A 24,827-nucleotide genomic window follows, 5' to 3' on the forward strand; every position below is an offset into this window, starting at 1 on the left:
GACAAATTATTTATCATATTTTTAATATAATAAATATTTACATATTTAATAAAAAAATAGAATGGCTAACATGATGAAACTCTTATCTCCTAGAATAAAAATATCGTCTGATATTAACCAACTAAAACAAAATATTGTTCAATTCCATTTTAGCGTGTTGGAGTTTTGTGTCAAAAGGAATCCATTAATGGGAAATAAATAAATAAAAAAAGACATTATTCTATTATGGTAAGGCCATCCTTTTAAGGATGCATATATTATCCAAATGGCAAATTGGTAAACAGGATTCCCCTCATCAATTTCACCCCTTGATTTTCATAAATTATTGGATAGTTTGAGATTACGTATATATGATCACACCAATCATTATGATAAATGTCAAAGAATTTTAATATTATTTATTAATTAGACAATATAGCTACTTGTTCTCAACTCATTATAGTAGTTCAAATAGGTCTAACATATTCATTTAAGATACCGTCTCATCAAAATCAGAAAAGAATTTGATTTACATAAATTTTTTAATAAGCACTTATAAAAATAAAAAATCAACTAATAATATAAATTAAACTACTCCTATAACTTAAAATTACTTTATATTTTTTTTATTTTTTAAAAATTACTCTTATTTATTTTTTTTAAAATTTAAAAGATAAGTTATTTTAATTAATAAATTTTTTTTATATTTTTTTTCTTTTTTCACACTATCTTGTTTATAAACTCACCCAAATTAAGCTTAAATAACCCAAGTTAGTAGCATGAATAATTATAAAATATATAAGTAAAGGGATTGGGAAAACAACACCAAGTAAGATGTTTAATCATAATGATTTAGCAAAATGGACACCAAGTACACAATTTCCACTGTCAAGGTGATAACTGCGACACCTTGAAATGAATGTCACTATATTTCTTAGGTTAGTTTTTCTTTTGTTATTATGAAAAAATTATTTATTTAAATGCATATCATTCTTCAACATGAATGTGACACAGGAAGAGTTGAACTAAAACATCTCCAGGATGACAGAAGAGAGAGAGCAAAGTTGATATGAAAACAGAACTCATCTTATCTGAAAATGTTTGTAGGCATCATTTTCTTGATTTGTGATGTGAATTCTTCCCCTGTCATTAGCATGTCCACAAGCAATGTCCTTCAAATGAGGGCTTGTCCCTTGAAGGTTTGAGCCTTCTGTTTGAGACTGATCAGAGTTCTTTCTCCGCCGCTCATTGTGTCCAGCCAAACGCCTGCGGCAACTTCTTTTTTTGTCATCAAATTCAGCTAATTCGTGGAACCTGCAAGACAATTGTTAGTTTAGGTACATACATTGTCATAAACAAAATAACATTAGCAAAAGGTACTATACATGGCTTTACTAGCCAATTTTGATCAATCAAAGAAGAAGAAGAGGGCATGGCAGGATTGCACTAAACACACTACAGCTTCACGCAAGGCAAATTTAAACTTTAGTATACAGTGAATTATACCAGAAACAACATTCCAAAATATTATATATTTGTGTATTGATAACGGGTCCATGCAGCAGCATCTCACGTAGACATTAAGCAATCACTTGACCATTCACAAAGTAACATGAGTTTAATTGAATTTCAACGTAATAAGAATCTACAGCCATAATCTTGAGGTTAGATTCAATTCAACAGAATAAAATAGAACGAAATAATAATTTATAGTATGTTTCCTGCATGATGTGGACAGTAAACAAGAAACCCAAGGAGGAATTTTATAGCAAGCACACAACCGCACACTATAGCACTAAAAATAATTAGGAGTTGCATCCAATTCAACATAAGTCAAAGTTGCATCCAATATCTCCAAACTACCAAAGTTAAAACAAAATTCCATGCTCATGGTGTTTCAAGATGGTCCCTTTTTACCATAAACGACCAAAGATAGCAAGAATAAGAAACCCCAGAAACGGGGAACACACAGGGACACAAAGGGTGAACAAGCTAGTAGAAAACACAAAAATCGAACCTCCCCAAACCTGCTACATTGCTGACAAAAGCGTTGTCTGATGCCAGCCACAATCACCACTTGAGCCTTGGCATGATATTCACACACCTTGTGTCTTCTGTGGTACTGCTTAGCATCATGAAGATCAACGTTGCACTTCTCAGCTTGACAACAGCGCATGCTATTGCCACTACTACCACCACCAGCACTTGCAGACCCTTTCTTCCTACCCATCGCCAACACCCCTTTCTTCTTCTTGTCCTCCTCCAACTCCAAGTACCCATTTTGGCTGTGAACACAATCTTCCATGCCCTCCCTCTTCACCTTGTCCATGAAGGGTGAGAACTGAAAGAGTTGCAAGTTGGAAGGTAAGTTTGAGGGTGATGAACCAGAGGAAATAAAGGTGAAAAAGTGTGTGTGTGTGAGAGAGAGAGTATTTGTGGCGAATGAGGACCACAAAGTGCTCCATTCTCTCAACACCTCGCTTAAAAGCTTTGTTTTTATTGATGTGGCGGTGCCATGGACTAGAAGAGAAGATAGTGAGAGATGTGAAATTGAAACTGGAGCAAAAACTCTCTCTTTCTCTTTCTACTATGTAGTATGTACCGTGATCATCAAGTGGAATTATTGAACAAGGAAGTTGATGAAGTGGAGAATTGTGGTAAAGTAGTGGGACCATGTGGCAAAGAAGAGTATATGATGTACCTGTGTGGTTCCGTGAGCCTAAGGCCCCCTAAGCACGTCTCCTCAGTAAATATATGAGACAAATCTTTTGCTTGAGCCTATTCATTTATTCTATTTTACATTTTTCTATCTCTCTCATGATATGTAGCATAAGGGCATAAAGTAGAGGTTGGCTGGGTTGGGCGGAGATTTTTTTTTATTTTAACTTACAAAGAAGGAATTTGATCTTTTCACACTTTTAATCAATTTACTTTAATTTTTTCACTTTTAAAAATTAAATTGAGAAAGTGATAATTATCTTTTTATATATGATATTTAAAAATAATATATTCTAAAATATAATGTATTTCAAAAATTATAAAATTATAGGATTCAAAATTTGTCAATGATGCAAGCGTAGGAATTTAAATATAAAATATAAAAAAATTATAAAGTTCCAAAAATTACTGGTAATTTTTAAAAAAGTCAAAATTCACCGCAGACAATTTTAAAAAATAAAAAATAAAAAATGATGATTTTAAAAAAATTTAAAGTACAAAAAATGTTATTTGTAATTTTTATTTTATTTTTTTATCTTTTCACAAATTTCTTTAAAATTACTATGTTTTGATAATTTTTTTTCTATATAAAAAGGATGACAGTGATTTATTAATTAATTTTAAAATTTAGTTGTTGGAGGAAATTTAGTATATATTCGAGACTTAGATTTTGAAAAAGTAATATATAAATCATTTTTAAAAAAAATATAGATTTTAAAAATTCCTGCCCAGAGATTCATTTCGAATTGATGCAAATTCAGGCTCATATAAGGTTACATTGGTCACATTTTATTTTAGAATATTTCATATTGGATTCTAAAAATATAACTTTCTAGTTTTCTCTTTTATTTTTTTTATTGTGAGTTAAAAATATATATATTTTTGAGATATATGTATATAAGAAGTTAATAAAAAATAAGGTATAAATAATCATATATAACATTATATATGGTATTAACTTTTAAGTATTCAAATAATAAAACTGAAATCTTGTTAGTTACACGGTAACAATTGTCAGTGTTCATAATCACAATCACACATCATTATTCCCAATTTATCATACATTTCGGTGGTAATTGCAACAATATATTCAATGTTGCATCATTGACTACGATTAACCAACAGCCGCACAAATTTATTGTCTGAAGCTCACAATTAGGATGCAGTAACAATTTAAATTGAGCACAATTATTGTAAGTGACATTTTTTTTAGTATTTAATGTAACGGTATAATATAATTTAAATTTAAGACTATTAATTAATTTAAAATAATTAAATGTCAGCTGACCTATATGTTCGATATATAAATAAGTTGTTTGAGTTATTAAAAAAATATATGCACTTTAAACTAGTTTTTGAAAAAACACTTTTATAATTGAATTTAAATTTTTGAATTAAATAAATTATATAAAAAATATGTTTAAAAGATTTGACGAATGCATAAAATATCATATAATTAGAAAAATAATTTAAAATAGACAAATAGCAAGATTGAGAGTAATTAATAAATTGGAAGTAGTAAACCAATGTAAATGGTGTTTGAGAAGAAGACAATGGACTTGAGTGGGGCGTGCTGGAAGGAAGTGTATTACCAAAAATATAAAAACTTATTTTGGTATTAGGAAAAAAAAGAATGAGGGAAGGGTAAAATGGTCAATGAATAAAACCCTAATATTGCTGCGGTGCTCCCATTTATTGGGCGAGTCTGGTTCAATTCCCTTCCCACACGATCTGAGAAAGACACCAAGCTTCTCCCTTCACCCTTTTTGGGTATTACCCTCTTCCACTTTTACAAACTGTGCTACTTCTATTTCTTTTTGCTCTTTAAGATCTGCATTCTTTTATTTCGATCTAATGCATATTTTGCCCCTGACCTTACTATGTCACTGTTTTTCCGTTGCTAATTAGTTATTTGGGTAGGTAGTTCATGTTCTGTTAGTTCATTAGTTTGTTTATTAAGCAATTACTTATCATTTCTGATCCTAATTGTGACTTGATTTGTAGCATCAGAGTCTAACAGTGAGTAAAGCTAAACTGGAAACTGTAATGGATTTTGTCATAGTTATCTACTATTTTCGAATTTCGTAGCATTTAGCCTCCTCAAATTCTTGCATTCTGCTAAATTGGGGCGGAATTTATGTGCTTGTGTATATCGTAAATGCATAGGTTAAGTGTATGAAGCATATCAAGGCTATTTGAAAGGGAAAATGTTTTTTATCTTTTATTTTTTTATTTCAAATTTTAGTTGTTGATTTATGGTTGAATGTTGATAGGCATTTGTCTAAAGTGCTGCGATGGCGGACGGGTTGCATTCGCGGCATCCATCTGTAGTTCAGAAGTTATCTGGGCAATCTTATCTTGTGTCCAGGCTTGCCCCTAGTCACTCCAGAAACTATTCTACAACTTGTACCTACTTTAATGGAGGCTTGCAGTCTTCGGGGTTGGTTCCAATCACGGCGCAAGCGCCAGCAGAGAAAGGGGCATCTGCATTTTTTATAGATTTCCTCATGGGAGGAGTGTCGGCTGCTGTGTCTAAGACGGCAGCGGCTCCAATTGAGCGGGTTAAGTTGCTCATTCAAAATCAAGATGAAATGATCAAAAGTGGCCGGTTATCTGAACCGTACAAGGGAATTGTTGATTGTTTTTCTCGCACCATGAAGGATGAAGGGGTGATTGCTCTTTGGAGAGGAAACACTGCTAATGTTATCAGATACTTCCCTACTCAGGTGATTTTTCTTTCCTCTCATGTTGGAATATTGCTGAGTTTGTCTGATGTGATTATCTTTTATCATGTGACATCTGATTTATTGTTCTAACTGTGCTGTCTTTGCTTTGTGTACTTCTGCAATGCCTTTGTTTTCCTTTTCCTTCACGTGCAAAACTCACACTTACTTCTGTGCCATTATATGTATCCTGGATCTGTGCAGCGTATTATTATATTTTGCACAAAGCCACATTCAACCCAATGGCTCTGCATATTTGTTGTCCTTTTTGTCTTTACGGAGTGTTGTTCATAAAGCATTCTTCTATATTCGGAGTTGCTAAGGATGGATATTACATAATATATCACAGTTCTCTTGTAATTGCATCCTGCTGTTACCCCCTCTTATTTGACTGTGATGCGTGAATGTAAATTTACATTTGGCTTTTGCGTTTTGACTGCTTGGTCTGCATGTATATTTAATGTGTTTTTTTTTTCCCTAGGCTCTGAACTTTGCTTTTAAGGATTATTTCAAGAGGCTTTTCAACTTTAAAAAAGACAAAGATGGCTACTGGAAATGGTTTGCTGGGAATTTAGCATCTGGTGGAGCTGCTGGAGCTTCCTCCCTCTTGTTTGTCTATTCTTTGGACTATGCCCGAACACGTTTAGCAAATGATGCAAAGGCTGCAAAGAAGGGTGGTGAGAGGCAGTTCAATGGCTTGATTGATGTTTACAAGAAAACCATTAAATCTGATGGTATTGCTGGCCTTTATCGTGGTTTCAACATCTCATGTGTTGGAATCATAGTTTACCGTGGTCTTTACTTTGGAATGTATGATTCTCTGAAGCCAGTGGTTTTGGTTGGTGGATTGCAGGTATTATAAAATTTCATTTTGAAATCTCTCATTTATTTAATCATGTAAATAAAACTACACATCTTTATTTCATTTTCCTTTGAATTATGTTTTTAGGTCTCCTTTGTAATATAAGTAAATTAGTTAAATGTACTTGTTATATAATGCTTATGATTTTCTGGCTTGATATTTGTTGATGGGCCTAACTAAATTTAGTTTAAACTTGTTTAAAATTGAAGTTATTCCATGTTTTATGTTACTGACCTTATTTACTCTTTTGGTTAACAGGATAGTTTCTTTGCAAGTTTCTTTTTGGGATGGGGGATCACAATAGGTGCTGGTTTGGCCTCTTACCCCATTGATACCGTGCGCAGAAGAATGATGATGACATCTGGAGAAGCTGTAAAATACAAGAGCTCTCTGGATGCATTTAAGACAATCATTGCAAAAGAGGGTACTAAGTCACTCTTTAAAGGTGCTGGTGCAAACATATTACGTGCTGTTGCAGGTGCAGGGGTGCTTGCGGGTTATGATAAGCTACAGCTCATTATGTTTGGAAAGAAGTATGGTTCAGGTGGTGGAGGTTAAGATACAGATGATGATGACAACAACTATCTGGGGCAGTTATGTGTTGGTTCCCCTTTGCATTGAATAATTTGGATGAAAAATACTGGTTTTGAAGTTTCCCAAAATACTGGGGCTTTATATTTAGAAATCAGTTTTGCAAACTTGAATTTTAGTTGGTCATTACATGTCTCGAGTTCAAAATCCGTGTAGTTTTTTAGATCCTCTAGTTTAAGTAAATAGGTAAGACTTTTATTTGTTCATGTTTGTCTGGAAGGTGTTAACTGTCAAATGAAAGTTGCATGTCTTTTCCTTGTTCTAATTTGTGTTATTATCTGATGCAGTAACTTTGTTTCTTTATTGATGCAGTGTCGTCTGGTTTAAAGTTTGGTAGAATGATTTTTTATGGAATTAATTTTAAACCATTAAATATAATTGAGATTTATGCTTAAATTAATTTGAACAGATATTTTTATTTGAGTGCATTTTTTTATTAGAAAGTGTGAAAATTAATTTTGTAATTTTAAAACAAATGGGTTTTACGTGACAGCGAACAAAAGGTGCAACTTCAAAATCATACATACTTTACCATTTGGGAGGGAAATTAGTTAGCAACAAATTGATGGCAACCCATTGAATAGAATATTTGAGCAAATGCTAATTAGAGTCTAAAGAAACACAAGTCAAGACGATAAAAGTAATAATATTCTTGAAGCATTTGTTAACGAGACTTAATTTATTATACTATACATAGATGTTTTGGGGCCATTGATAATCTTGCATTGGTAATCTTGCATGGTTCTCTTATTTGGAGTAGCCACGGGAGTTTTTGTGTTGCCAAATACTCTAGGATTCTTGAATTGAAATTTTTTTTATGATTACAGTTGGAAAAAGATAAAAGCCAAATATAACTAACAATTAAGCCTTATTTCTACGTTATTAATTTCAGTCAAAATCAAAATTTTAACCAATAAATCTCTTTTAATAACTTTATTTGAAGTTTTTTTAATTTTTTTTTATAATTTTTTATCAGACATCAACGTTTTACATTAATAAAAGAATTATAAAAGAAAATTAAAAAAACTTTAAATAAAGTTATTAAAAAAGATAATTTTCAGTTATATTTTTTGTTATATGTATTACTCTAATATTTTCACATTCAATCATTTCTTTTTCTATCATTTCTCATGTAATTACTCATTCATCTTAATATTTTTATTTTGTCATTTCTTTTTTCTTGTATTATTCTTTTAAAGCCTATCATTTATTACCATTTAAGATAGTTCACCGTAAACTTTTTCTTTCAATTTGATGGGTGGAAAGTAACCCCCAATGCCTTTTTTTTAACTTTAACCACTCAAAAGATAAGGCAAATGATTACAAAAAAAAAAAAAATGTTAAACGAATGTCATACTGGGCATTGGCAATCACAATGGAAGGATAAAAATTAAAAAAATTCATATTAAGGAAAAAAATACAATTAATGTTGCCTTTCCAAATTATGTACCAAAAAAGCATACCCTCATCAGTATCTGGGATATGGTGGAAAAAATCAAATTACAAAATTTCTATGAGAAGAAGAAAAGGTCGACCACCCAAGCCCGTGTGATTTCACTTCTCTCTCGTAACATTAAATGCAAAACAATGTAAAACTTTGTCATACAAGCATTCCACTAAAACTATCAAGTTAAGCAGGGTCAGTTGATCCTATTGGCATAAACAGTGAAAAAAAGTACTCTTCTCTAGGCAGGGGGTAGTGGGCGACGGCAAGTTGGGCACTCCATCTTTATATCCATCCATCTTTGCAAACAGCCAGAGTGGAAGAAATGATCACAAGGTGTCACCTGTGTAAGCCTCTCTACATTAGACTTTATTGTAAAGTTTAATTTGAGTATACAAAGGTTATACTTAAATTCACATACCATGCAATCATTAGATCGCTGTGAAAGATCAATGGCTGTCATGCAAATAACACAGTCTGTAGCATGTCTTGTGTCTTGATCAAACCTCCTATAATAACTATATTTCTCAGGTAGAATCTGCAAATAATTAAAAGATGGACTTAAGAGAGAGAAGCCTTCATGCCAATTCCAAAAAACAGTAAATGCTAGATCTTGATTTAAATTACGGAAGGAAAACCTAGGACAGAATCCTAAACAAGGAGTATAAGAGTGTTATTATCCATCTTTGACACATAATCATGCTCATTGTTAAATGAAGAGAAAAAGAGCAATGATTAACCAATACAATGGAGCAAAATTATACAAGTAAACCTCAGTTACAGCTTAAATATACAAGAAGAAGAAAAAGCCTTTTCTCACTAGATTAGGCTGGTTACATGAACCAAATGATGCTACTATGCGCTGTTTAAACCCAGTCTTTTAGGAAAGGCCAATTAGATTTAAGCATTCTAAATGTGTCTGTGGTTATAAAAGTATCAAGAACAGTAGGCCCAACCTGGCGAGGAATGAACCAACGTGACCCAAGATAGTGCTGAAGTAGGAGAATTGCAGCTTGAAGTCCGATAAATATAGCCAAGCAAACACACCAGCTTTTGTCTGGTTCTATGCGCATGAAGTTGTTAGGGCAACCAAAAATATATAATGGGATTGCTAGCCGAGTAATAGTTATCCCTAAGATATAATGAGGATGCAATGGTTTGCGTGAATCGCGGATAACATTGGTGATTATCTGTGGTATCCAAAAAGAGTACATAAGAAGAAGAATAGGTCTCAAAAAATTATGGAACTCATACATGAGTAGAATGCCTCCCAACAAGATCCCATCTGCAAAACAAGTTAAACAGTTAATTTCGAGCCCCTCTCCTTCGTATACAAAATTCTTTCCATCGGTAGAAACAATATGAAACAAATAGCTAGAGTTCTTTGGCATGCTTCAACATTGGAATGTATTTGAAAATGAAAACGTGTATTTATTACACTGAGATATTTGCCATCCTGTAACTCATTTTTATCATGGTAACTCATTTTTACACTTCTCAAGTTCAAAGATTTATGTTGGCCCAAAGAAAAAAAAAACAGTAAAATATATGTTAAATTAATTGCTAATATAACAGCATTTTAAAAGCAATTCAAATGACAATTGACTAGCAGTTATCATAATTTTTGTAACCCACCAAATATTTTCAAGCAAGCATCATAGTTTTCTTTTCTGATAACAAAAATAAACTTAAAAGCGGGAATTGAATCTTGATCAGTAAAACAGTCATAAAAGTAGTTTAACTCAGCTGAGTGGCCCCTAAGAAGTACATTGACCATCAAAGCTCAACAATTCAATAAATAAGAGAACTTGATCATGGATTCTAGGGAGCTAATGACTCAAAGTAAAATCCACGTTGATGATAATACACAACCATTCAGCAGACAGCAAATTTAATTCTAAATGAGTACTTACAGAAACGACTGTATAAAACTGAAAGTTCTCGCCTCATTGTCTCCCAACCTTCCCCATTACTCAAAGGCCTACTTGCCTTCCAGATAGCAAGGAGGTATCTCATCTCAAATATTGAGAATACCACAAACTTGAAAAATGCAGCAGTTGCAAAAGCATTAAACAAGGATTCTGCAGGGTAGGAAGCAGCAACAATTTATTCAGCTAACAGTCTTACTACTTCTAAAGATAATTAATCACTGAAGTTCCATCTATTGACACAATAATAAAGCCACATTACAATCAATGTGAAAGCACAGTACTACATTTTCAACACATATATCAATAATCTTCTTCCCCTATTATGACACACCCTCCAAAATAAAATCTTTTGACACGAAGCAGATTTAAAATCCTGAATACAAAAAAATTCTGGTTCTAGGGATTAAATATTGTACATTGTAGTGTTTATACTAGAGTAGAATATCATTATAGGGATTGAAGAACAGGTAAAAAGATTTGGTTAAAAGGTGCATGTGGTATTAAAAGTGTAGACATGGGGTCCAGGTTCTGACCATCCAAGTAAAAATTTCTATTGGCCATTGGATTGGGTTTATACTACGGTAGGGTGTCATTTTATTGGCCATGCACTTAGTTTTATGTATATGCGAGTGGGATGCTTACACCAATGAGTATTCAGAAGGTAAATTCCTCTAAAAGCCCACTGTTTAAGTCAACATAATTAAGTGCACAAAAAAATATTTGAGTACCCTTTCTCCAATTAGAAAGGATCCTTCAAATACATTTATATCACCCTACAACCCATAATCTGAGTCTACAAACATAACAAAAAATGTTTTGAAGGGAGAGAGAGAACAGTCCGCAGAGCAACCTCAGTTGTGAAATTCTAACTTACCAACTAGAATTCCTGCAGTTAGATGCAAAAGGCAAAGATAGGCATCCATTATTGCTTGCTGGCCAATCATTAATATTGAAACCTTAGTGGATCCCTGTAAAGGTATATCTAAATCATTTTCATCTTTCATAATCATAATTAAAAAATTGTGAAATTATGAAATATATGGCATGTGAACTTTCAAATATTGTTCGCTAAATTCATCTCAACTACTACAAAAATTTATATTGATTTCATTCATTAAATCTATGACAAGGAAAATTTCAAATAAAAATCCAAAGTGAATTCTTACAGATTGAGTGCTGCTATGCTCCATTTGACGAATCAATAGAAGGACTTGCAAGAAAGAGATCTGGATTTATGTATATTAAGGAGCTCACACCATAATGGATAACACAGTCATAAAGATGTAAGAATATTCATGAATGAAGGATACAAAAGTAACCATCAAGGTATAGTTCACCGCTTTGTTATAGTAGACCTCAATTTTGACAGATGTTGCATTTAACAGCAATGGAGAAAAGCAGTCCCCATCATCATCCGCTGAGGGACTCTCCATTAACCCTTCTAGATGAAAATGATCATTCTCGCCTTCTACAAGAAATAAAATAATATGGTTAATCAAAGGGACAAAAATATAATTTTTTTAATCAACAAGTATACACTCAATGGGTACAAAAATGGATAAAACTCAGGTAATGTACATATAATTCTTCTACAATTCATATAGTTTTAACATCAGTACTTGGTAATATTAAATGTGATCATAGGTTTCATGATGGCATTACACCATGGACAAAAAAATAATCATAAAACAAGTCATTTTATTAGAAAAGGGAAAGAGTACAAGAGAGGAGGATATGCAGTCCTTGTAAACAATAAGATAAAACAATACAAAAAAGTGAAAACTATCGGTGTAGAAAAGTTTTCCAATCCTTCACTGAGACTCCTCACTAAAATGGAAAGAGGACCAAGAAGAAAACTATACAAACATTCAACAGGTTCATTGAGGCAGAGAAAAACAGAAAGGTATGCCGGGAGAACACAAACCATTATTTGATGATGGCAAGTGTGAGATTTGTGCAGCAATCTCAATATTACAATGTTTCTCCACATCATGTATTAGAGCTGCAGTAAACGGTATGGGAAAAATAGTGAGTCAATGGTACAACTACAAATAAAAGAATCAGATTATATATTAGTATGTTAGATAAATTACAATGCTTTCTTCTCCACATCTTATCTCGCGAAGAATCTTGCAGTACCTGAGATGAGAAAACTCCAAGCTGTGCACAAAAAGCCATGTTTGTCGCAAATAAATATTCTGAATGTTTATTATAAAACAACAATAAGAAAGTACAAGTAATTTGGAGGATAAGGGAATTCTCCATGGTTAAAAACGGAAATTTAAAATAACAGTGAAAAAGATCAAATATCAACAGAGCAAAGCTGTCCAATTCCTTTGTATATTTGTCAGAAAACCCCTCTTTGAAAGATCGCATTTCTTTACAACCACATAACCCTAATAAGGACCTAATAACAGCTACTATCTTCAAATGGATTTGTTTATATGATGCAAAGCTGTATAAATTTACATATTTACACCCTTCTCCTGTTTAAAGAACCCCAAACATTGTCTTTAACTGTTATGCGAGTTTTTGAGGGGATAATAAAAGATCTATCATTTGGAAATTTTAAATATTGCTAATTGAAAATAAAAAAAACTGCAAGATTACACTTGATAGATACAATGAAAATGTTATTAGAGAATACCACACAACCTTGGGAGGCATGTATTACAACATATTTTAACTTCCAGCATCAAATGTTTTGCAGAAAGTACAATTAAACCAACAAAGCAAATATCAGCATTAACTGGTAAGTTTATGACAAAAAAAGTTGAGCCCATGAAAATCATTAAAAAAACTGGTTAGTACCAATTCATTCTCATTAAAATCTTGGACTCAGGTAAATATCAATTATAAAGAGTAAATGATTAAGCAACAGGAACAAAAATCGATCACCAAAATCAGAAGTGCTGATAAGATTATTGTCAACAACAGCTAAGCCTTATCCCATCATGTGAGGTCAACTACACTGTTGATATTATTTTAAGTTATATAATTAGATTAGTAAATGATCAAGGATACAAGAAGAAAGATTGTTACTAGATGATATGGATTAGATAAAATGTAATCTTCATTCTGATTCAACTCTCCCTCTCTTCCACTGCAACAGAAGGAAACAAAAGAACTATTCAGCACATTCAGATATTGTAAGTTTTACACTGAGGAAATATAAGCATTTTAGCTGGGATCAAGGATTGAACACATAGTTATATTTTACTAGAGTAATATAGACCACATTTGGAGAAGAGTATACCAACTACACAGATTTTCCCCTCTACCAGGGAGTTTCCTCCTTCAAAACAGCAAACTGACACATTAACCACCTCCTACAGGTCTGTAATACCACACATATAACACTATAACTATCACACCATAAAATATAACTGCATAATACAGAATTACTAACTCTATCTTTTTTTTTTCCTAGCCTAAACCTTAAACGCGCTTAGGCCATATTCCTCAGAAGGCCCAACAGAACCTGGCCTATCAATTTCATTGACAAAAGAATTTGTCTATAAAATAAACATAATTAAACAAGTATAACAGAGGATAAAAACTGATTCATGATGAAATGCCAATTTAGGACAAAAAGAAATTTAAATTTTTAAACACTGCTGACGACATATGCTAATTTGAGTTCAATATAAACTTGATCTGCACATCACATTGAAGATATCCATGAAATTTACCTGTTGGCTACCATTCGAAGCTGTCTAAATGGCCATATATATACACCTTCTATTCTGATTTGAGAACCACCATCATATTCATTGTCTAACACATCATGGAATATAACTACTCCCTGATGAAAAAAACATAAAAAAGAGGACTAATTGTTATAAAAGAATCAGGATAATTTTACTGAAACAGTCTAAATATTTTCCATGACAATATTATTGTTCTATGGTGAGATGAAAGGGTAAATTATTTGGTTTACAATATCCAAAATATGGTGTTCAGTTCTAGATTATGCTATGTGTATATATATCAGAAGCATGAAAAGCACTTGATTCAGCAACTGAGATGGACTCAGTTAAACAATATGATCCCTCAAAGCTTCAGGACCTCTACAGATTATCAGCCTCTCTAACCTTGAAATATGAATGCAGATACTTGTCCAAATATGCATAAAATCTCATTATAACAACAGAAGAGAGTCTTATCTTTCACAAGATAATTTCATTTGATGGGCAGGGGCATTCGATGAGTTTGAAATATTAATTTTATAAAAAAAATTAAAAAATAATGTAACAACTGAGGCATTTCAATTTACATTGAGTAACAATTTAAAAATAAAAAAGAAAATAAGTGTTTATCAATTACATTTAAAAGACACCCAAAGATAAATGCTCTCTCTCTCATACACACAGAGACATGGACAAAGCAAAAGATGAAACCCTAATGCTATATTTGGAAGTAATAGAAAATGAGTAGAAAGAAAACAAGTAAAAGAGAATATGATGAGAGAAATATGAGAAATGAGATGGAAAAGATGTGTTGATTAGATTTAGATGGATAGAAATAAGAAAGAAAACTTTACTTATTTGGATGAATAAAAAAAAAATGTCATTTATATGAAAAAATATTTTTATAATAGCAATAAAAATTATATTTTAACAAAAATTAAAAATTTTAATATAATTTTTTCATAATGTAATTTTTAATATTTTTATATTATTTTAAAAATAGTTTCTCTTTTATATATATATATCACCACTTTTTTAACACAAAATCTCACCATTTTGTAGGAGAAAAGGTTTTGGTGGATCTCACGAAAAATGCTATTTTCCACCCATATAAAACAAAACATTCAAACCGATGAAAACCTTTTTTTTCTCCACTTTTTCGTCCCTACATAATTTTTTCCACTAAAACAAACAAAGCATAAAAGCTATAGACAAATCAGAGATGTAACGTGACTGTAACCACATGCATGTGATGCACTTTTGGCATCAATTTTACACATTGCACAAAGCTCATTAATTATCATAAGAAGTAGTGTCACTAAAAAAGCAGATAGATATATTAATCTAATCAAGGTCAACCTTCGTAAAGTTTGGGTTACTAGGGAAATGCTTCTATCATGCATGACAAAATTCCCTTTCCATTTAATAAAAACATAAGAAAATATATGACATAGAAAGGATAAATGCCCGTGAAATGAGCTATATAGTTCAATATCTCACCTGAACATAATGTACTCCACTTATCTTTGTGGGCGTACTAACTAATTCAATTACAGAATTTCCATTTGTTTTTCTGATGTCTGGAAATCTGGAAGAGCCATTTGTTGTATCTAGAAACTTCCAAGTTCCTGCATTTTAAAGGGTCAACATACAAAGATCCTCAGACTTTGACAAACTAACCAAGTAAGTTTATTCAAACATAACAAAACATTTAGAAACGAAGCATATTTCAGTAAATTGTAGAGTTACATTTAAAATTACATGATCTGTCCAAATGCCTGAAGTTCATTTAGTTAATCTGAGGGAGCAGGCATCCTAGTTTTTAGCTGAATGCTGCCCCTTTGGTTTTATTATGCTGTGTCCAATGGTAGCTGGTTAAGAACACAGAAAACTTAAGCAAAAAGGTAAGAAGCATAGCAATTACCAACATGTTTGACCTAATGGAGAAAGAATAAGACAATTAAAGCATGAAATCATTCACAAAAGAAGCAGCAGTCACAGAATACAACTCATAATAGTCAAAATCAGTAAATTTTCAATTGCTCTGATTTAGTTTGTTATCCAACCATAAATCCTCTTGACAGATATTAGCAAAGCATATGCTCAGCGATACATCAATTGTGCAACTGTTCACACTAAACATTTGAACAACAGACTAAAGCTACAACATTTGACAGGTTTGATTTAGTTTGTTATCCAACCACAAATCCTCTTAACAGACATCAGTGAAGCATATGCTCAGCAGTACTTCAACTGTGCAACTGCTTACACTAAAAATTTGAACAACAGACCAAAGCTACAACTTAATATAACAGTAAACCATGCATACACTTAGGTTAGTCAAGAATACAAACCTTTGTAAGTTCCTGTTATGTTCCATTGTGAAAATGGGCCTAAGTTACTGTCATCCTTTCTTGTATATAGCCACTGAGAGAAGCAATATATCGATAACATGCAAATAAGTAAGTTTTCCTTCAGTCAGATTTTGCTTCAATCATAACAGTCACAATTTCTCAATTCAAACAAGTTTTAATCGTAACCCAGTGTTTAGCAAAGTTATATACTAGTAAAGATAAAGGCTGATGCCTTATAATTAAGTAAAAGTCCTTGGAAGTACTAATCAGTAAAAGTCACACAATATCATGCGGTCTCTCCTTTATGTTAAACCTATTTGCAAATGATACAATTTGTTTTCCATTTCAAGATTCAATGTGCCCCAGCTACTTTCAATACAGATTCTGAAAAAGTGCATAGCAACAAAACTGGGCAGCAAGGTATCCTTTGGACAAGAAGAAAAATTTACAGACATTGCCAATTATGATTGATGATTGTCTGATAGCCCAATTAAAGGATCTACAATAACATATAAATTGAGATAGTAATGATTGAACTTGTGATTAATAGAATATGAGAAAATTTTCTATCCCCGGACACTGTAAGAGCTACACGTGAAAGTTCAAATGTATGACTATTTTTTTGTTAAGTACCATGTAAATCGCTTCAAAATAGAACTAAAATACACATTGACATACAATTCTATAAATACTACATAAGTGCCGTTTTGATTTTTCTTTCCTTATTCTGCTGAGAGATATGCCTCCCCTCTCATTCTCTCACTAAGGGTTAATTCAAAACCATGTATAAACATTCTAAACATATTAAATTAACGCCAATCAACCTTCTACCCGGGTTCAAACACTCTAAACACACGTAACGCCAATCGGTTTTAACAGAATTAAACTTCAGATTTCATGTTTCATTCTTTCACAAATCACAACTGCATAAAGCAATAGCAGCAAAAGCAACCCCTCACAGGTTAAGTGAGTAATAATTAAAATGCAAACACGAAAGGATGAACATTGCTTAATAATAATAATATTTACTATGTGCATCACCATTCCTCAATTGCCATAGTCATTTTAAAAAACAAGAAATAAATTACAAGTTCTTAAGCAAACCTCATCACCCCATGATCGACTTCTCTCTCTTAAGGGTCTGAGACCCGCCACAGGACTAAGTAACTGTAGAACAACCCACCACTCAAATGCAATCTGAAACAAAATTCCCAGCCCCCTCCTCCTCTTAAACAAACAAAGCTCCAATCTTTCAGTGGCAAACATATCAAACCCCTAAAAATTCAACTCCAATTCAACAAACCACTTCTCAGTTGAAGCTGACTAGAAGAAATCCAGAGGAATAACCCAAGACCCACCATAGCAAATAGCTTAAGAAGGAGGCGAAAAGAAAAGGGTTGCTTCAGAAGAAGTCAAAGCTCAAAAGGGTCAAGGAAGGAGCTTGATCAGATATGGAAAGCGAAAGACCAACGACATAATTGGTCACCAAATTCAATTTTAGAAGCAAAAAGATGCCTTCAACAGCATAGTTTTGCACAAATGTAACTTATTTCGTACTAATCAATAATTATAACAATGAAAGATTATGTTTTCGGATTTGGGTGGGAACAGATTTTTTATTCAGAGGTCCTGTCGCAAAGGTGGTTGACGAGTTTTCGAGGTTTCGGGGTTTCGGTAAAATGGAGGTCACACTGTTTCTGCTCCACCAAGAGAAGCAACTTGATCACGCTCTATTAACGAGATTCGTTGCACGCGTTTAAAATATATGTCTTATTAGTATAGTTTATTTGGCTTAGGTGCATTATTTTAATTGGAATGGATCCGTTTTACGTTGATATTTAATTATAAAATATTATATCTGTTTTTTAATATATGATTAAAAATATATAATAAAAAATTAATTATATTTTTTATAGTATTTACTTTATCATTTTATAAATTTATATTAAATAATATTTATATATATAGTCTTCAAAATATTTAATAACTAAGAGAATTTATAAGTATAAAAGATAGAATAATTTAGAATAAATTTAATAAAAATAAAATTATGTATTAAAATTGAATAAATTTTTAATATAATAAATCCTATAATTTTTAATAAAATTTATCATATATAATTTTTACTGTGTCTTTTAATTGATACTAAAAATATAAAATTTTAAAATAATTAATCGGGTCATGTCTTAAAGTTATTGATCAGAAAATATAAATAAATAAAGTTTTTTTTTTATTAAATTACACAATAAATACATTAAAAATCACAATTCTTAAATTACTTTTAGTAATTTTTAAACTAATTTAAAAGGCATGCCAATAATATGTTCTAATTAATCTAAGATGTATAAAAGTTAACATTAATAAATTGAAAGGTGATTCTATCTCAAAATAATAATTGAATTAGATTTTTATTATTTTCATAGTTAAGAATGAACCCTTGAATGAGAAAAAATATTTAGGAATATATAATATATACCGGTTTATAGTCCTATTTAGCATTAAATTTATTTATAATTATACATTTTAGGTTAAGTTTATCATACATTTTTATTTGTTTTAGTTTAACTTATTATTTTCTAGGCATTTGGTGTGTAGGTAGTACTCTGACAGCTAAAATATGAGGATTTAAAAGAAGAGCATTGATAAGTTTAAGTCCCAAAGAAAGCATAAAAAAGTGGGGTTAGAAAAGAACATTGTTCGCCAGAATAACACAGTCATGTTTGCACCTGTCGTTAGGATTTGAAAGATCTCATTCCAAGAAAGAACATTGTCATGCAATGTTTCAAAACATAGACCATGTTTTGTACTAGTTTGTTTTTAAAGCTTCATACAATAATAAAACTCAAGTCTATTTAAACATAAAAAATAAAAAAATAAAAGTTTTGAGGGTTCCATGCTATTAGTAATTCATCAAGAACTCTCTTAACAGGATTAGAGCAAAAGCACAGACTTAATGTATGATTCCTAAAAGCATCTTCATGAAATCTAAAAATAACATGCTTTTAAGGAAGAAATTAAGAATTTATTTCTTATTTCTTAGGAATTGAATTTTTTTTTAATCATAGGGACTGAGAATAAACAAATTAAGATTGATAATAATATTTTGAATCTTTTATGATTCTTTGTAAACCTTAATTTTTTAATTTAATTTTTAGTATTATTAGTGTTTGTAAAACTGTTGAACCCCCTTCTTTACACGCTATTAAATGTTAAGGGAATAACAAAAAAGGAGTCTTATTATTAGAAATATCAAAATTGAATTTGATATTTTAGACAGAAAAGAAAGTTAATTTTTGTTAGGAATCGCTGAATCACTATAAATTTTAATGAATTTGACTAGTATAATCATCACAAATATAAGTTAATATAAATAAATATGTTATTATATTAAAAAAGTAAATACTTATTATTTAAAAATAATTTTGCTTCAAAATAAATTAACAATAAAAGAGTATTTAATTAAATTCATCTATTCTATTATAATTTATTATAAATTTAATACTTATAAGTTTATTAAAACTTGATGTATTTTGATTTTATTTTTAATAAAATATTGATATTTTAAAATATAAATTAAAACTTAAATTCGTAATTTTAAATTAATCGCATTATTTAACCTTTTCTTTTATTTTATTTTTATATTTTTTCATGATATGTTAACAATTAGGCTTGTTGAAATAATTGAATTGCAATTATTTAATAGATAACGACACAGTTCATAATAGAATCTTATTATAATAATATCACATAACGTGCTTCTATTAATTAAAAGATCAACAACTTATAAGGTTAAAAAAATCATTTAAGCATCCCAACAAATTACGATGATGTGGCCAGAGCTAAAATTCTGTGATACAATAAAAACTTTATTTGTTCGCTATTTTTTCTATTTATAAAAAATAAATATTTTATTTATTAAAATTAAGAAAAAGTAGTTATATAATATAAATTTATATTATATTATAAAAATTTATAATCTTAAATAATAAATTGGTTCGTTATATACATTAAATAAATAAATAAATCCAATTTTTTAAATAAAAGTAATTTCTTAACACAAATTTTATAATAAATAATAATATAAAAATAATACATTTTAAAAAATATTGTTATACTTAAATAATAATAATAATAATTTCTCATAAATAAAAGCAGTATTACGTTTAGGATAAAAAAGAATGGAAAGACGTAGAAAAATAGCATCGGTCTACGATATGCTTCAATTGAAATGTAGTTATTCTCTAAATATTCATCATTCCAAATGAAACAAACAATAAGGCACGTAATTCGTTTGTTTATATGTCGTTGTCTGATAGCGTTAAGAAGAGAGAATAAGAATCCATTTTCATATATCTCTCATTGTCAATCTTTCTTAGAATAAATGAACAGTTTTATTTTTCAACTTTATCTGTTAATCAATCTACCTAGCAATATATATATATATATATATATATATATATATATATATATATTCTTTTTACACCACTTTAATATTTTTGTTTTAATTTCCCCCCAAAATTCCCAGATAAAGTAAGGATGGGCTTTTCTTTTTTCTGTCCTTAAATAGACTTATTAAAATGTGATCATAAATATAAGAGAAAAAAATAAGTAGCTAGTCACTTATCCGATGAGAAAACCCAAAAAACTGAAGCCCAGGATTGTAGTAAGAGTTGCCTTTTGCACTTTTTTTGTAGTGGTTTTGTTCTTCAGTTGCTTTGTTTAGTTTTGTTGCTAATGGGCCTTTTATGGTGGATGTGGATCCATTTGGTTTCTGGAGAATTTTTGCATGGGCATCTATTCCTTGTTGAGATTGTTATTTTTTGGTTTTAGTGTATTGTGATGGCCCCGTCGATAAATTTTGTAATGGGTTTTTTTTTATAAAAAATTTTGCACAAAAAACTAATTAATAAAAGAAAAGTAAAATACTATTGAGAAGGATTTGTGTGTCCGGAATTAGAAGGTATCTAAGGATATTAGCAACCATTAAGAGGTAGTTTAAGAGGAAAAAAAACTTTCAAATACCATATAAGGAATTTGCTTAATTCGTTGTCTATCTCTACATATTATTATAGCATAGTCTATTTTTCTTAAAAGTGGTATAATGTCTTAATTTACAATATTGTAAAGAATAGCATTTACTATTTTTAAAATTTTTGTTTTAATTAAAGTTTAAGTTAATTTTTTGGAATCAATTATTTTTATTATTGTATCCTTTATACTTTTCTGTAATTTTCTTTTAGTCTATATTTTTCATCTTTTACTTGAAAAGGTTGTGTACACACTAACATTTACTTTGATGACTTCTACGTTTATTAATGGTTGTGCGTTCATGTAAATATATGTATAATTTCATTTAATGTTTCGATCATATTCAAAAGTTTATGCATAAAACAATCATTCCCAAAAAGGTTAGTTTTATTTTATTATGGATATTCCCAATTTAAATACGATTATCTATCTTATAATAAAAATTGAACCAAATAAAATAATAAAAATATGCAATAATAAACTTTTTTATTATGATAATTGTATATTTCAACTTACTGAATTGTGTTCTTGTCATCGCAGAAACTCACTACTCGTTCTATATTCTGGGGTTTGATACAAGCAACTTGAAGATAAAGGCATCTATTTTTAAATTACATTATATATATAACAGAACTTAAAACGGAATCCCTAATATTTCTGAGTTAGTTTGGATCTCATCTTATATAGTATGAGAATTTGACTGAGAGACTAAAACTAACCTAATTAACTATTTTCAAACTTGATTTCTTATTCAAGTCATGACATAGGGAGCAATAAACGGACATAACATAACACAAGTTACGCCAACCTTAAAACAAGTTAGATCTAAATTGAGTAAATTGCCTATTGCTCTCATTAGTCATCACCCTCATTTACCTATCTCTAAACTCAAGATCATTATTCTTCTAGTACATGGGTAATTTCGTTTTGATAATTTTCTTTGCCATGACATTGGCCATGGTGTCTAAGTCATCGGAATCACACACCATTTTGCATATGGGACGTAAACAATTTTCAAGTATTCCTCTACCGCCGATATGCAATGGGTTGTTGGGAGAGTGTTCTCATGAAGAGGAAATGGCAATGGGGTCTTCTATTAGTAGAAGAAACTTAGCTCAAAACGGAAGGTACATAAGCTATGATGCTCTGAAAAAGGACAGTGCCCCATGTAATCGTCGTGGAAATTCTTACTATGATTGTCAAAATCGTGGAAAGGCTAATCCATATCGCCGTGGCTGTAGTGCCATTACCCATTGTGCTAGATCTACAGACTGAGCAATTTAAGTAACATTTGTTCTTTCTTTCTTCCTTTCATGTTTTAGACTTTACTTTAGAATATGAGAAGTATTTATATTGGGGTAATAACTTTTTTGTGGTATGTTTGGAATGGGTTTGAAAATAGAGGTGAAATTAGTTTCAAGGTTGAGTTTTTCTTTTTGCGTAAAATTAAGTGTATTGAAAACTTCTGCATGTGTTTTCCACGTTAATTTTGCAGAATTAAGTGTATTGAAAACTCACCCTTGCTGTTACAATTAAAAGGTTGGGGATTAATTAGACAAGCCAAAAATAATTGGAAATGAGGTGGACATATCAAGAATTTTGCAAATAATGTTAATATTGTTGCTTAAGAAAATCATGAATGTTATTTCTTGTTGGAACGCCATCGATAATAGTTTATGTTGTTCCTTTGTATATTCACGAACAGCGGTGAAAATTGGATTTTTCATTGCTCAAATTTTCCATTATTAAGACGCCAACTTCTCTTTTCATAGTTTCTTTGTACAGGTTATAAATGAATGTCACTGTGATATTCCAACTTGACAAGGGTTAATAGCTTAGCCTTGATGAATCTCCATGATATGGTTTCATTGTAGTGCTTTTCTTGTATTCTTCCATAAATATTTAGGCCTCTTTTGAGTCAAACTAGGTAGAACAATTAATAAGTAGGGTGGCATAATAGAATTAGGATGAATATGATAAGAGTTAGACAAGAAGATGATGAGATAAAAGCATAATAAATTTTTATCATATTTAATGTTTGATATAAATTTAAGAGAAGATATGACATAAATATGTAAAAAATAATAAAATTACTCTTTTGTTTATTTTAAATAAAATTTTAATTTTTTACTTTTTATAAATTATTTTATTTTTAATTTATAGAAAACATATAAATAATTTAATATTTTTTTTAAATTTATAATATATTAAAAATATATAAAAATAGAGACAAGAAAGAAAGAGAAAAAGGAGAGAATAAAAAAGAGAAGAGAGAGGAAAGAAAAAAAATTGTTATCATTTCATTTCTCTTTTAATTCATAAGTAATGTGATAAATTAATTACAAATCCTTGATTAATAACATATATAATAATTATCTCATCCTAATTAACAAACCGACCCTTAAAAGCAGAATAACATAGTCACAAGCCAATACATATTACACAAGGATCACATTTTAACAACTTATTACATAGCATGTGGTTATATTTTTAATTAATAAGAAACAAATTATTAAAATTCTACTTCATATTACAAGATGATTGACTCAGATCATGGATAAGGAGTGGTCACAAATCATTCAATAATAATTTATCATATATACAGGCTATAAAAGTTACATCTCTTGCATGTCGATATATATATATATATATATATATATATATATATATATATATATATATATATTTGCACTAAAAATATTTATTATTTATTTAATAATATTGCCACTCAACATTAATTTTCAGTTAACAATGTATTAAACTAGCGTGATAACTTGTGCAATGCACTAATTTGTATTGCATATATATTTTAAAATACAAAAATAAATTTTATAATAGGTATTATAAATTCCACACGTTTATCATTTTTAAATATAAAAAAATTGTAGATATAATATTTTAAAGATATTGTACAATTTATATTAAAATAAAAATTTTATATAAAAATACTCCACAGTGTATGTTAAAAAAATATTAAAATAGAATATATCAAGATCCTAAGAAGTATTTAAAATAAAAAATTGTTTCTGAGATACTAAACAAATTATTAACAGATTTTTAAAATTAGTCTACATTATATGTTTATGCTAAGAAAAAACCAAAATAGTATATATTAATCTCTCTAATAAATATTAGTAATGAAAAATTGCTACAGATACAGTAAAATAAAAGAAATGATTAACAAATATAAAAATATATACAAACAAGCTTAACTTTTTTATTTTAAAACTTAACTATTTATAGCTAAATACTAATAATAGAACATTTTTAACTTTAAAAATTATCATGAAAAATAACATGTATAAAAAAAATTTAAAATTATATCGTTCAGTCGACTTAACCTAAATGCAAGTCTAAATAAGATAGTTTTTTAAGAAGCTAAGTAATAAGAGTTTTTTTTTAAAAAAAAAAAAAACAAATAAGAGTTCTATCTTTACAATATAAAGTATGTATTATATATTCAAATTACATTGATTTATATTTTTACACCGTCAATAAACGAAATATA

At 30.0% G+C, this 24,827-nt stretch overlaps 4 protein-coding genes across 6 annotated transcripts; 2 read left to right on the plus strand and 2 right to left on the minus strand.

Annotated features, from left to right (window-relative positions):
* Positions 1-881: 881 nt before the first annotated feature.
* Positions 882-2,527, minus strand: LOC113855038 (squamosa promoter-binding protein 1-like). Its single transcript, XM_027486483.1, has 2 exons — positions 2,007-2,527; positions 882-1,293 (listed from the first exon to the last, which is right to left on the minus strand). Exons 1-2 carry the CDS (start codon positions 2,306-2,308, stop codon positions 1,062-1,064), a joined length of 534 nt encoding a protein of 177 aa, XP_027342284.1. The 5' UTR covers positions 2,309-2,527; the 3' UTR covers positions 882-1,061.
* A 1,755-nt stretch (positions 2,528-4,282) lies between these two features.
* Positions 4,283-7,264, plus strand: LOC113854344 (ADP,ATP carrier protein 3, mitochondrial-like). Of its 2 annotated transcripts, XM_027485292.1 has the most exons (5): positions 4,283-4,467; positions 4,702-4,825; positions 4,971-5,423; positions 5,902-6,273; positions 6,541-7,264. In XM_027485292.1, the coding sequence occupies exons 3-5, from the start codon at positions 4,992-4,994 to the stop codon at positions 6,838-6,840; spliced, it is 1,104 nt and encodes a 367-aa protein (XP_027341093.1). In that variant the 5' UTR covers positions 4,283-4,467; positions 4,702-4,825; positions 4,971-4,991; the 3' UTR covers positions 6,841-7,264. The 2 variants fall into 2 exon arrangements, with proteins under 2 accessions (XP_027341093.1, XP_027341092.1); XM_027485291.1 differs by lacking the exon at positions 4,702-4,825 and having other exon boundaries at positions 4,284-4,467.
* Positions 7,265-8,252: 988 nt separating this feature from the next.
* On the minus strand, positions 8,253-17,995 carry LOC113854950 (transmembrane E3 ubiquitin-protein ligase FLY1-like). Of its 2 annotated transcripts, none has more exons than XM_027486306.1 (14): positions 17,396-17,995; positions 16,292-16,364; positions 15,438-15,565; positions 13,941-14,053; positions 13,291-13,351; positions 12,342-12,408; positions 12,173-12,250; positions 11,559-11,716; positions 11,415-11,474; positions 11,123-11,216; positions 10,231-10,398; positions 9,274-9,602; positions 8,739-8,855; positions 8,253-8,660 (listed from the first exon to the last, which is right to left on the minus strand). In XM_027486306.1, exons 1-14 carry the CDS (start codon positions 17,555-17,557, stop codon positions 8,559-8,561), a joined length of 1,710 nt encoding a protein of 569 aa, XP_027342107.1. In that variant the 5' UTR covers positions 17,558-17,995; the 3' UTR covers positions 8,253-8,558. The 2 variants fall into 2 exon arrangements, with proteins under 2 accessions (XP_027342107.1, XP_027342108.1); XM_027486307.1 differs by having other exon boundaries at positions 8,283-8,660; positions 12,342-12,387; positions 17,396-17,984.
* A 4,236-nt stretch (positions 17,996-22,231) lies between these two features.
* On the plus strand, positions 22,232-22,594 carry LOC113855889 (protein RALF-like 4). Its single transcript, XM_027487520.1, has one exon. It carries the CDS (start codon positions 22,232-22,234, stop codon positions 22,592-22,594), a length of 363 nt encoding a protein of 120 aa, XP_027343321.1.
* The last annotated feature ends 2,233 nt before the right edge of the window (positions 22,595-24,827 follow it).

Source organism: Abrus precatorius, unplaced genomic scaffold (genome assembly GCF_003935025.1).
Source record: "Abrus precatorius isolate BTA unplaced genomic scaffold, Abrus_2018 Scaffold11, whole genome shotgun sequence".
NCBI classification, from domain to species: Eukaryota; Viridiplantae; Streptophyta; class Magnoliopsida; order Fabales; family Fabaceae; genus Abrus; species Abrus precatorius.